We start from the raw sequence: 13,848 nt of genomic DNA on the forward strand, positions 1-13,848 counted from the left end.
GTGCATTGTCACACAGGTATATCTTGACTTAATCTGGTTAGTTTTTGTAATGTTTTCATGGAAAGGAACAAAACTACAATCCATTATAGCATAGGCCTAATTGTGACAATTCTGACAACTTTGCTGAGGCTTCTGGAGTGATTGTGATGTCGTGGTATTGAGGTTGAGTAGGGTCTACACCTTTATGCACACTAGAGAAGCACTAATTTCCTACCATGTCCTGTATTCGTAAAGCCTTTGACTAGGATTGCTGATCTAGGATCAGTTTTGCATTTTGACCATAATATGATTTATATGGACTTGGACAAGGGGCCTGATCCTAGATCCACACTCCTGCTTCGTGAATACAGGCTCAGGTGAAGTTTGGACACACCCACAGTGCTCACTGCTCAGATCAAAGTGCGAGAGGGAGGGAGATACTGCAGGGTGTGATGTTGAGCTCGAGGGAGAGACAGTAGTGTGTTTCACAGGGCCAAAACCTGTTGTGGATTTCCATAGAGTGACTGCCAGTACAATACAGGGGAGTAGGGAGAAAGCTCCAGAATCCTGTACAGACACGGGACTGTGTGGACACACGAGAAACAGGATACCTTAATCAGCATGCAGAGTAAGTTAACCTTTATATTTCTAAACATTTTTATCCCTTTTTATTGTTGTAATATCTCATATGTCATCAAGTTGGTTACTAAGAATGATGCTAAACTTGTTTGGACAGGTTTTTCTCACAGCATGTGGGGGGAGTGTTTTCAATAGTGCATTTAAAGAAATGTTGATCTAGTATAGAACAATTTACAAAAGTATGAATCGATGGTATGGTCAGAAATTATTTTTAAAGTCAACATGAAAGAATAGTATCTAAAAGTAGTATTTTTATTTTTTTGCATGAATTTGATAATAGTTCTTTGGAAATTGACATCGGTTATTCTGCCATATGCTCTCCCTTTAACTTCAAACTTCCTGTATTTGTGAAGCTGTTTTGTTAATAGTATTGTTATTTGAAGTTGAAAAGGTATTTATCGAAATATGGCATGTCATTTCAGTTCAAGTATGTTGCGTCCCAAAGGGCACCATATCCTCCATCAGTGCACTACATTTGACCAGAGTGCACTGTATAGGGAATACAGTGCTATTTGAGACGCAGACAGTACGCATCCGTACAGATTCTTTTAAAACCTAGAGCAGGTACAAGGTAGACATACAGCCTGCATTTCTACATTCCAGGGATGGTTTACAACTGGAACGTTTGGAACAAACTCTTTCATGACCCGTTTGCTGATGGGAGTGAGCATTGTGTTGCTGTTTAAAAACTTAGGGCTGTGGTGCTCATTTAAACATACTGGCTTTTTCATCTCTCCCTCTTATGCACTCACTCACGTGTGCGCGCACACACACTCTCTCACTCACCTCCCTCTCTCCTCGCCTCCCCCCTGTCAGGTGTGAGATCCCCAGGGAGGGGGGGCACCTTGTCAGAGGAGTCATTCCAATGTTCTATCTGTCTGGAGGTCTTCGTAGAGCCTGTCTCGACCCCCTGCGGACACAGCTTCTGCAAGGCCTGTCTTCAGGTATCACATTTACTTTATAAAGCCTTTTTTACATCTGCAGTTGTCACAATGCTTTAGTTACCTGGCCTAGACCCTAAAAAGCAAGGAAAACCTAAGCGAAATGTACGTGGCCAGAAAAAAATATTCTAGATGGTATTAAGGAACCGAGGAAGAATACTAGACTACGTGCTTCCAACCCCTCATTGTGTGTGTTTCCATGGACTATAAAGAAAATGTATCGTCTTTCTTCTCATTCTGTAGGGCTACTGGGACCACAGCAAGAAGTTCCAGTGCCCCATGTGTAAGAAGAGCTACACCCGAAGGCCGGAGCTCAGCATCAACCGGGTCCTCGCCGAGATCTCTTCCCAGTTCCAGGGGCTCGATGTGGGTGTGACTTCACCGAACACGAAGGCGGGTGCGGTGGCTGGGTGTCTGGCGGCGGGACATGGGTTTCACGGAGAGTCACCGGCAGCTGCGGCAGAGGGTGGAGAGTTCGCCCGGGCAGGCGAGGTGCCATGTGATGCGTGCATTGGGAGGAAGATGAGGGCATTGAAGTCTTGTCTCAACTGTCCCGGGTCATACTGTGACGCACATCTCCGACATCACAAGTGAGAAATAAAAACGATATATATATATATTTTTCCGCCTTCTCCCTATGATTGAAATGTAATTGACCCCCACCCTGACACATAAGCTAAACTTGACCTTAACACAGGAAGGTGAAGTCTCTGATGTCCCACCGCCTGGTTGAGCCCATGCACCACCTGGAAGAGAAGATCTGTAAGAAGCACGAGCGCCTACTGGAGGTCTACTGTCGTAACGACCACGGCTGCGTCTGCATCTCCTGCGCAGAAGCCTCACACAAGACCCACGAGATCGTCTCCGTCGACCGTGAGTGGAAGAAGAAGATGGTGAGTCCAGGGTAGACAGACAGATACAGCAAAAAGATAGCCCACTGAGCTAAAGCCTGGCTATTAAGCCTAACAGTCTTGTAGTGCACAGGATACCCTGGTTTATTAAAATTACAGAAATTGTGTAGCACTACAGTGCATTAGCTCAGCAGACAGACAGACAGGCAGGCTGAGATGTGTAACACAATATAACTTGTGGCTACATTATTGTTGGGTACTGCCAGCCCTTGGGTAATGGAGGTGATTTGGCATTCATCACACCTAGCATCTGCATCACATCTAGCCAGTAATTTAAAAAAAATCACCCCCTCTTGTGTATTTTTGGTTTTGTACTATACATCAGACTTGGATATTTTCTGCCCTCACACAGAGTCATCTGGGCAAGTGGAGGTCGGAGCTGAAACATCTGATCAAGGAGCGGGCCAAGAAGTTAGAAGAGATCAACCAGTCCATACGGGTCATAAAAGTGAGTCCCTTGTATAAATGGTGATTTCATCAAAATGCACTGTCTTTGTCTTTTGTTGTGTTTGGTTGAGTGAGTGTAAACTGGATTGTTTTATATTAGGGCAAATCAACAATAGTGCATTGTACAGTATAGTTGATTGGCATACTGCCTCTTGATCAAGCCTCTTTTTTTTTTCTTTTTTTCTGTAACATGAACATCCATCTTGACATATGGTGAATAGTCATATGATGTATAAATCAAATAGATTATATTTGCATAGTGTCATTACCCCCCCATAGTGTCCCCAGCCCTTACGCTAGGTCTTACAGTTGACTACCATAGAAAGCGTTTTTGCTCCCATGTTTGTAATGGCTCTGGTCCATCCCCTAGGCAGACTAACCGGCATGGCCAGTGCAAACATTTACCTGAGTGCCCACACCCTGTTTTAATCCTATACTCCTTAGCTAGAACCTCTTGGAAACTCCCTTTGTGGACCAAAGAGGTTAATAAGGTAGGATTTCTGTAGGATTTAAAGGGGAAATCCGGTATTCCAATAACAGCAAAACGACCACCCCGCCACTTGTTTAGGTAAACAGCTGAGGCATGGGACTAGAGAAAATGTAGCCACTCTCAAATGCATAGAGGCACTAGCCAAGGTCATGGGGTCAATTCCTGCAGGGATTACATACTGTAGACACAGCCAATTGAGACTAGGCTAAATGGTAGTAAACAACCCTGTTTTCTCTCTAGCAGTACTTCCTACTCACTAAAGCTTCCTAAGTTCACTGCTACACTGGTTGACCAGTCTCCTGGTCAGATATTGACTGTAAATAGAGCACAGTGCAACTGCAGTTCACTTGAGCCATGTTTAATGTTAAATGCGATGAGGTTACAGAGGGAGGGGATATATTGTGGGTTACTTTCTGACTAGAGGGAGGGGGGAAAGGGATGGGGGGTTGATAACCAATTTTGTTAATAGGTTCTGATTTTCAGTGTTTTTGTATTATACACTTTTCCTGTGTAATCATGAACATGTGACATGGAAAGGAAGTATAACAAAACACACAGTGTTTCCTCCAACTCAAACCGGTAGATATTTGAATGTGGGCTGAGGGAGATAAGGCAGCCAGACCTGTTAGGCGAGTTGTGCTGTTGGCAAAACGGGTGGGTGGGTGTCTGTGTCCACAGCTTTAGTCACTTTGCATCATTCAAACACCTACCTCAGCCGTGTGTGTTTTCACACCACAACCTCTTTCCTGCATCACCCCGTCTTTATAGCAGTGCTCAGAGGGACATGGAGGAGAGCGAAGGATTTAACTCTCTCCAGAATGTCTGTATACAGTACAGTGCATTCACAAAGTATTCAGACCCCTCGACTTTTTCCACATTTTGTTACGTTACAGCCTTATTCTACTAGTTTTCATCAACAATCTACACACACTACCCCATAATGACAATGTGAAAACGGGTTTATAGAAATTAAGACAAATTTATAAGGATTTTTTTTTAAGTATTCAGATCCTTTGCTATGAGATTCAAATGAGCTCAGATGCATCCTGTTTCCATTGATTATCCTTGATGTTTCTACAACTTGATTGGAGTCAAGCTGTGGTAATGCATTTATCTGTATCTCTAGAATATGTCCGTACATGTCACGCTGTCCTCTCCCATCTCTGACTCTCACTGTATATAGACTTTTCTATTGTGTTATTGACTGTACGTTTGTTCCATGTGTAACGCTGTGTTTGTGTTGCACTGCTTTGCTTTCTTGGCCAGGTTGCAGTTGTAAATGAGAACTTGTTCTCAACTGGCCTACCTGGTTAAATAAAGGTGAAATAAAACATTGAAAAAATAGAACAATGTCTCAATGTCTGTGTACGTCTATCTATCACCTGTCTTTATAGAGCACTGCCCAGAGGGAGTTGGAGGACAGCTGGCAGGTGTATGCAGAGCTGCAGCGTCTAGTGGAGCAGAGCCAGGCTGAGCTGGTGGAGCTGATCGCTACGAGACAGCGTGAGGCGGAGAGGCATGCCCAGGAGCTGGCCCGAGGTCTGGAGGACGAACTGAGCCAGCTCCGGAAGAGGAGCGGAGAGCTGGACGCCCTGGCACAGAACCAGGATAAAGTCATCTTCCTCCAGGTAGGCTAAGACATGACGAGGGGATACACAGACCCACACACACAAACTCAGACGCACATACACACACACACACACACACGCACAGTTAAACCTCTCCTCGTCCTCCCTGCAGAGCCTGCCCACCCTGGCGCCCCTCCCAGAGCCCAGTAATTGGTCAGGAGTGAGTGTGAACACAGACCTCTACATAGGAACCATCCAATCATCCGTCAGCACCCTTGTCGACAGGTTCCAGGAAGAACTGAAGAGTCTGTATGGAAAAGGTGGGTAAAATCAACTATTATTATATAGAGCAAATTATACCTTGTTTTTCAGGGTAAAATAGTGCTGCACTACCCACAGCAGGGGTAGGCTACAGGTACTGCAGGATTTTGTTGCCACTTGGCACCACTCCTGACCAACTGAGCTAATTGATCAGTCCAGTGATTGCCTAAATTCAACACACCTGGTGTTCCACGTCGGTTAAATCAAAAACATGAAGTTCTACGGCACTCCAAGACCAGGGTTGCCTACCCCTGATCTACAGTTTAAGGCTTTAGTCAAATGTGTAAAACTGTTAAAATCGAGAGACAACCATTTTCACTTGCTTACTGTGACCTCACTTCCTGTTTCCAAATCCCATTTCTCTCCAGATAGAATATACCTGTAGGCACCAATCTAGGATCAGTTTAGTTTCACTCAAACCTTATCTCAACTACAAAGAAGGAAAAAAAACACCAAACTGACCTTATGTCAGTGTTTATCATGGCTCCTAATAATGGCCAGAACGGAGGGAATGGAATGGCATTGGTTGGATGTATTTGATACTATTCCACTCCAGCCATTACCATGAGCCCGTCCTCCCCAATGACGGTGCCACTAACCTCCTGTGGTGTCGATGTAGATATCTAGATGTAGGTCATTAGACTAGCACCTCTATATATAAAGAGTGAGTCATCAGATTGAAGTACAGTAGATGCCAAAGGTCAGCCATCTGTTAGTAATGAGATGGCAACAACAGGTGACTGACTGACTGACAGCGCCGACTGTCGCTCGCCCGCCCGTGCCAACTGTCGCTCTCCCGCCTGCGCCGACTGTTGCTTTTTTTGTACCATCTTTGAAATGCAAGAGAAAGGCCATAATGTATTTTTCCAGCTCAGCTGCATTTTAGATTTTGGCCACTAGATGACAGCAGTGTATGTGCAAAGTTTCAGACTGATCCAATGAACCATTGCATTTCTGTTCCAAATTTTGTATCTAGACTGACCAAATGTGCCTAATTTGTTTATTAATAAACTTTTTATGTTCAAAACTGTGCACTCTCCTCAAACAATAGCATGGTATTCTTTCACTGTAATAGCTACTGTAAATTGGATAGTGCAGTTAGATGAAACAGAATTTAAGCTTTTTGCCAATATCAGATATGTCTATGTCCTGGGAAATGTTCTTGTTACTTACAACCTCATGCTAATCGCATTAGCCTACGTTAGCTCAACCGTCCCTCGGGGGACCCACCAATCCTGAAGAAGGTTTAAAGTACAAAAGGGAAAATAAATAAACATAAATATGGGTTGTTTTTACAATGGTTTTTGTTCTCCACTGGTTGCCCTTGTAGCAACAGGTCACAAATCTTGCTGCTGTGATGGCACACTGTGGCATTTCACCTAATAGATATGGGAGATATCAACATATGATTTGTTTTCAAATTCTTTGTGGGTGTGTAATCTGAGGGAAATATGTGTCTCTTATATGGTCACACGTTTGGCAGGAAGTTAGAAATCGCAGCTCAGTTTACAACCTCATTTTGTTGGCAGTGGGAACATCCTGTAGACTGTCTTCTCTTTAGAGCCAGGTCTGCCTACGGCGGCAGCTCTCAATAGCAAGGATATTCTCACTGAGTCTGTACATAGTCAAAGCTTTCCTTAATTGTGTGTCGGTCACAATGGTCAGGTATTATGCCACTATGTACTCTGTTTAGGGTCAAATAGCATTCTAGTTTGCGCTGTCTTTTAGTTCATTCTTTCCAATTTCAAGTAATTATATTTTTGTTCTTGCTCTCTGTCTTTTCCAGAGCTCAGGCAGCTGCAGAACTATGCAAGTAGGTACAGTTACCTGTATTCTTTTTTAGATTTGTGCAAATTTGACTTTCAACTGTGATTTGTCTAAACATACTCCTCTTTGAAACAACTTTGTTTTAACGTTAATGACAGAATCCTGTGGACTACTGAAATGTTGGTCAATATCAGAGGAAAATAGTAAGGCTTTGTTGAACCTCAGTAATTCAGCTCTGTCTATACTTCACCATACATTGTCAGTACTGGGTCATGATAACAGTTAGGATTTGATACAAACCTGCAGTGGAGGTTGGTGGCACCTTAATTTGGGAGGACGGCATGGTAATGGCTGAGCAGAGTAAGTGGAAAGGTATCAACAACATCAAACACATGGTTTCAATGTGTTTGATGCCAATCCATTTGCGCCGTTACAGACATTTTATTATGAGCCATCCTCCCCTCAGCAGCCTCCACTGGTTGTTTAGTCCAGGGATATGTCCACTCTAGAGGTCGACCGATTATGATTTTTCAAGGCCGATACCGATTTATTGGAGGACCAAAAAAGCCGATACCGATTAATCGTCCGATTTTTATTTGTAATAATGACAATTACAACAATACTGAATGAACACTTATTTTAACCTCTCTCGGGGAGCGTCCCACCCATGTTTCACACTATTCAACAGCCAGTGAAAAATTCAAAACCACAAAATGTCATTCAAAGTTGTCAAACAAAGGACTATTTTACACCATTTTAAATGTACACGTCTCCTTAATGTAACCACATTGTCCGATTTCAAAAATGCTTTATGGCGAAAGCATGAAGTTAGATTGTTAGCACAGTTCCAACACAAGAAAAAGCACACAGCCATTTTCCTAGCAAGGACAGGCATCACAAAAACCAGAACCTGCTTAAATTATGCACTAACCTTTGACGATCTTCATCAGATGACACTCCTAGGACATCATGTTACACAATACGTGCATTTTTTGTTCAATCAAGTTCATATTTATATCCATAAACCCCCTTTTACATTGGCGCGTGACATTTAGAAAATATTTTGCCTCCAATACTGCCGGTGAATCAGCACAATAATTTACAAAAATACTAACCATAAATGTTGATAAAATATTAAACTGTCATTCAAAGAATTATTGATGAACATCTCCTTTATGCTAACGCTGTGACAGATTTCAAAAAAGCTTCACGAGGAAAGCACACTTTGCAATAATCTGAGTACTGCGCTCAGAAAAATACACTAGGCAATACAGATACCCGCCATTTTGGAGTCATCTAAAATCATAAATAGCATTAGAAATATTCACTTACCTTTTGATCATCAGAAGGCACTTCCAGGAATTCCAGGTCCACAATAAATGTTGCTTTGTTCGATAAAGTCCACAATTTATGTCCAAATAGCTCCTTGTTGTTAGCGTGTTCAGTTAGCTACTCCAAGTGTAGGAAGCACGCGGAAAATGTCAAGACGGAAAGTAAAAAAAAAAGTTATATTTACGTTCGTTCAAACATGTCAAACGTTGTATAGCATCAATCTTTAGGGCCTTTCACTTAGAACTTCAATAATATTCCAACCGGACGATTCCCTTGTCTTGAAAAACATTTTGGAACACAGCTACCTCTCACGTGAATGCATGCCAATGAACTGATGTCCTTCCCTGGGTCACCAACTTCCTCACCTTCTTGTTCGCTCTCTGTTCATCATAGACGCCTCAAACAACTTTCTAAAGACTTGACATCTCGTGGAAGCCTTAGGAAGTGCAAAATGAACCCTAAGTCACTGTGTTCGATAGGCAATGACTTGAAAGGACTACAAGCACCAGAATTCTCACTTCCTGGTTAGATTTCGCTCAGGTTTTTTTTGCCTGCCATATGACTTCTATTATACTCACAGACATCATTCAAACAGTTTTAGAAACTTCAGTGTTTTCTATCCAAATCTACTAATAATATGCATATTTTAGTTCCTGGGCCCGAGTAGTAGGCCGTTTAATTTGGGTACGTTTTTCATCCGGCTGTGAAAATACTGCCCCCTACCCTAGAGAAGTTAACTTAATATCAATAAAATCAATTTAGCCTCAAATAAATAATTAAACATGTTCAATTTGGTTTAAATAATGCAAAAACAGTGTTGGAGAAGAAAGTAAAAGTGCAATATGTGCCATGTAAAAAAGCTAACGTTTAAAAGAAATTCATGTTAGCAGGCAATATTAACTAAATATGCAGGTTTAAAAATATATACTTGTGTATTGATTTTAAGAAATGCATTGATGTTTATGGTTGGAGCAACGTGTACCTAAGCGGTTATATGCGACGCAGGACAGGCTAGATAACTACACATGGTTCATATTACTAGTTTAACCTCTACGGGCCACGGGGGCAGTATTGAGAATTTTGAAAAAAATATGTGCCCATTTTTAACTGCCTCCTACACCAACTCAGAAGCTAGGATATGCATATTATTAACACATTCGGATAGAAAACACTCTGAATTTTCTAAAACAGTTTGAATGGTGTCTGTAAGTATAACAAAACTCATATTGCAGGCAGAAACCTGAGAAAAATAGATTAAAAAAAATGAGAATTTTGTGGCTGTACTATTTAGTGTCATTGTTTTAAAGATACCACAGTGAGAAAGGATTCAGTTCGCAACTCCTACTGCTTCCACTAGATGTCAACGATCTTTAGAAAGTTGTTTGAAGCATCTGTGATAAATACACACCGAATTAGAAAGCTTACAAGTTGACACGTCATCACTTCATTTTTTGCGCCTGCGCATGAATCTGAGAAGAGTGCCTTTGTCATTATCGTTTATTCTAGACACTTGATAGGTTGTGTGAAAATATTACTGATGTTTACTGATGTTTCACGTTAAAAATGGAACAAAAGATTAGTGCTAAACAACATTTGACATGTTTAAACAAACGTAAATAGATTATTTACTAGGTTTTCTTTAGTTTTTCGACGTGACTTTACACTGCCCACCTCATTTTGTGGGAGCCTACTGAACGCTAACTATTTGGACATAAATTATGAACTTTGTCAAAAGAAACCACATTTGTTCTGGACCTGGGATCTCTGGCAGCGCCTTCTGATGGAGATAATCAAAGGTAAGGGGATATTTAGAATGTTATTATCGATATTAGATGATGCTAATGCTAACGGTATAGCTTAGCTTAGCTTAGCATATAGCTTATTGTTGTTAGCATAGTACCCAGTTTATACAAAATGTGATTTCCCAGTAAAGTTATTTTGAGATCTGGCCCTTCGGTAGCAATTACGAGATGATAATATATTATTCTTTGAATGACAATATTATAATTTACCAATGTTTTCGAATAGTAATTCCGTGATTTGTAATGCTGGATTCACTGGGTGCATTCGAGCCGAAAAAAATTCTGAATTTCACCGCGACTGTAAATGCTGTTTTTGGATATAAATATGAACTTGATGGAACTAAAAATGCATGTATTGTATAACATAATGTCCTATGAGTGTCATCTGATGCAGATTGTCAAAGGTAAGTGCATAATTCTAGCTAGTTTTCTGTCTGTTGATGCCCTTCTTTGAATTGGCTAAACATTACACGCAGCTATTGTCAATGTACTCTCCTCACATAACCTAACTTTATGCATTCTCCGTAATGCCTCTGAAAATCGGACAGCGTGGTTAGATTTAGGAGATATATCTTTCAAATGGAGGAAAATAGTTGATTATTTGATTTTTTGAAATGATTACTCTTGCAGTTTTGAATTCCCCGCCATGGTCACATGACAATGAATCCCAATACCGGGATAAGATCGGGATAAGATCCTCAACAGGTTAACTAGTGATTATGATTGTTTTTTGTAAGATAAGTTTAATGCTAGCTAGCAACTTACCTTGGCTTCTTACTGCATTCGCGTAACAGGCAGGCTCCTCGTGGAGTGCAATGTAAAGCAGGTGGTTAGTAACCGTAAGGTTGCAAGATTGAATCCCTGAGCTGACAAGGTAAAAATCTGTCGTTCTGCCCCTGAACAAGGCAGTTAACCCACCGTTCCTAGGCCGTCATTGAAAATAATGTGTTCTTAACTGACTTGCCTAGTTAAATAAAGATCTAAAAAATATATAATAAACGGCGTCCAAAAATACAGATTTCCGATTTATTATGAAAACTTGAAATCAGCCCTAATTAATCGGCCATACCGATTTAATCGGTCGACCTCTAGTCTGCTCCTCCATTTTGTTTGGTAAACTACAGTACATACATTGTTTTAAATGGAACTTGGACTGGTTGCAATATAACCCACCCTCTTCCAAATATAACTTACTCTCTTCTCATAAGAATAAATGCTTTTCTCAACACGGCTCTCTCTCTCTCTCTGCTCCTCCAGCTGAAGTGTACCTGGACCCGGGTACCGCCCAGAGGAACCTGGTCCTGTCAGAGGATGGTCGCCAGGTGATATACGAGGAACGGAAGCACAACCAGTCGGAAGGCACTCGTCGCTTCAGCCCCGCCCTCTTTGTGCTCGCTCGCGAGGGCCTCTCCTTTGGACGCCATTACTGGGAGGTCGAGGTGGGCCGCAAGACTGCCTGGACTGTGGGTGTGATGCGGGCATCGGCACGTCGGAAAGGAGAGATAAAGCTGAGCCCTGATGGAGGGTAATGCTGACTTTCTGTTTAATTGTTTTAATTTTTCAATTAAAATGTCATACATTTGAAGGATAAAAGTTAAAATGCAACACATCCTTCCACAAATTTGAACACAAAACATCACAAATTGCCCTAGTGGCGCAGTGGTCTAAGGCACTGCATTGCAGTGCTAGAGGCGCCATTACAGACCCGGGTTCAATCCCAGGCTTTATCACAACTGGCCATGATCGAGAGTCCCATAGGGCAGCATACAATTGGCCCAGCGTCGTCCGGGTTAGGGGAGGGTTTGGCCGGGGGGGACTTTACTTGGGTCATTTTGCACTAGCGACTCCTTGTGGTGGGCCCGGGCGCCTGCAGGCTGACCTCTGTCAATTGAACGATGTTTACTCCGACACATTCGTAAGCTGGCTTCCGGGTTAAGCGGGAGGGTGTTAAGAAGTGCGGTTTGGCTGGTCATGTTTCTTAGGACGCATGACTCGACCTTTGTTTGCCTTCCCAAGCCTGTTGGGGAGTTTCAGCGATGAGACAAGATCGAAGTTGGGGAGAAGGGGGTAAACAAAAGTATACAAAATTCATAATAATAACATTCATAAAGCTTCAGTCTAGATAGATTTCATGACCTTATTGTTACAGAGCATATTGTTCAGTGTAGCAAAGTAATTATTTAATTCTACCCTTTTAAAATATTGAGTAGGATGTTTGTTTTATTTTATTGCTAACACTTGCCGATAAGGGTACATGAATAGACATTAACAAATGCTGTAGTTAACATTAGCTAATACATTTACAGATCACTTATGGATGTGATATTTAGCAAGAATAATAATCTGTCAATTCATCACAAAGGTACTGGTGCCTGTGGCTGAAGAGTGGGGAGGTCAAGGCTCTGGCATCTACTCGACAGCCCCTCCAGCTGACCTCTCACCCCCAGAAGATTGGCATCTTTCTTGACTATGAAGGTGGCCAGTTGTTGTTCTACGACGTCAAGGCGCGCACGCACCTCTTCACGTTCGTGGATACGTTCAATGAGAGTTTGTATCCGATATTTAGTCCCTGTCTCAACCAGGATGGAAAGAACACGGCTCCGCTCATCATCAGTGCCGTGAAGCATAGCTGAGACAAAACATGACATGGGATGTGTCCCAAATGGCACCCTTTTCCCAATACAGTGCACTAAGTTTGACTGCACTCCTATGGGCCCTGGTCAAAAGTAGTGCACTATGCAGGGAATAGAGTGCCATTTGGGACACAACCTTGACAACAACCCATTCTGCTCAGAGGTTGACCAATCACAGTTTAGCCACTTGATTAGGGGCCTGAGTTCTTCCTCACTGTGTGATCTTACCAGGAAAAACTGTGGGAACCAAGTGATAGCCGATATACTGTATAACTAAGGCCCAGAGTTTTCCTCAGGTCAGGTAACATGGTCAGGAAAAGCTAATATTTGATTGACCTTACTGTCCAGATTCTTACTTGCTTTAATACACAGAAGTCTAATGCTTTGAACTATTTTGATAGCTGGATTAATCAAAATGGACATTTAGTTGGGTATTGCCATACTTTAATTTGAGTATTGCTTTACTAAACAGTAAACAACGAAACATGATAAGTATTTGTTAAAGGGATTGATCTTTGGATAAAAAATATATCTTTCTAGTCTAGAAGTAAATTGAAAGCTATTAATTAAGAGTCCGGACTCTGACATTGCTCATCCTAATATTTCTATTCCATTGTTTTACTTTTGATTTGTGTGAATTGTTGCGTATCCTTAGATATTACTGCACAGTTGGAGCTTGGAATACAAGCATTTCGCTACACCCACAATAACATCTACTAAATATGTAACTACAGTACAGCAAATTCACAGAGAAATGTTTTTACTTTTGTACTTCAATCTGGAGCTTTTAAATAAAGATTTTCTATCAAGTAAATGACCCCTGAAATTATATTCAACCAAAGTTCTAGGAAAGAAAAGCACTACAGCAAAGTTAAGTGAAATTCACAGTAGACTTGGAGTTATATAAATGTGTCTGGAATATCATTAAATGTGAAGACTATATTATCAAATCAATTCTCTTGGTTTAATTATGTGATTAAATGAATCAATTAGTCTTTGATTTAATGAATTATTATTA

At 41.5% G+C, this 13,848-nt stretch overlaps 1 protein-coding gene across 1 annotated transcript; it reads left to right on the forward strand.

The window, feature by feature from the left end:
• Positions 1 to 395: 395 nt before the first annotated feature.
• On the forward strand, positions 396 to 13,644 carry LOC115194541 (E3 ubiquitin-protein ligase TRIM39). The gene is made up of 10 exons (XM_029754297.1): positions 396 to 607; positions 1,435 to 1,562; positions 1,803 to 2,149; positions 2,257 to 2,452; positions 2,823 to 2,918; positions 4,802 to 5,035; positions 5,148 to 5,295; positions 7,083 to 7,109; positions 11,455 to 11,722; positions 12,560 to 13,644. Exons 1-10 carry the CDS (start codon positions 601 to 603, stop codon positions 12,828 to 12,830), a joined length of 1,722 nt encoding a protein of 573 aa, XP_029610157.1. The 5' UTR covers positions 396 to 600; the 3' UTR covers positions 12,831 to 13,644.
• Positions 13,645 to 13,848: the final 204 nt, after the last annotated feature.

This window comes from Salmo trutta, chromosome 5 (assembly GCF_901001165.1).
Source record: "Salmo trutta chromosome 5, fSalTru1.1, whole genome shotgun sequence".
Classification (NCBI taxonomy): Eukaryota; Metazoa; Chordata; class Actinopteri; order Salmoniformes; family Salmonidae; genus Salmo; species Salmo trutta.

Bases quoted from the DNA above. Each gene is read 5' to 3' on its own strand.
- LOC115194541 (XM_029754297.1), top strand. The intron at 5,036-5,147 runs GTAGGCTAAGAC...TCCTCCCTGCAG, and splicing joins ATAAAGTCATCTTCCTCCAG to AGCCTGCCCACCCTGGCGCC. The intron at 7,110-11,454 runs GTAGGTACAGTT...CTGCTCCTCCAG, and splicing joins GCAGCTGCAGAACTATGCAA to CTGAAGTGTACCTGGACCCG.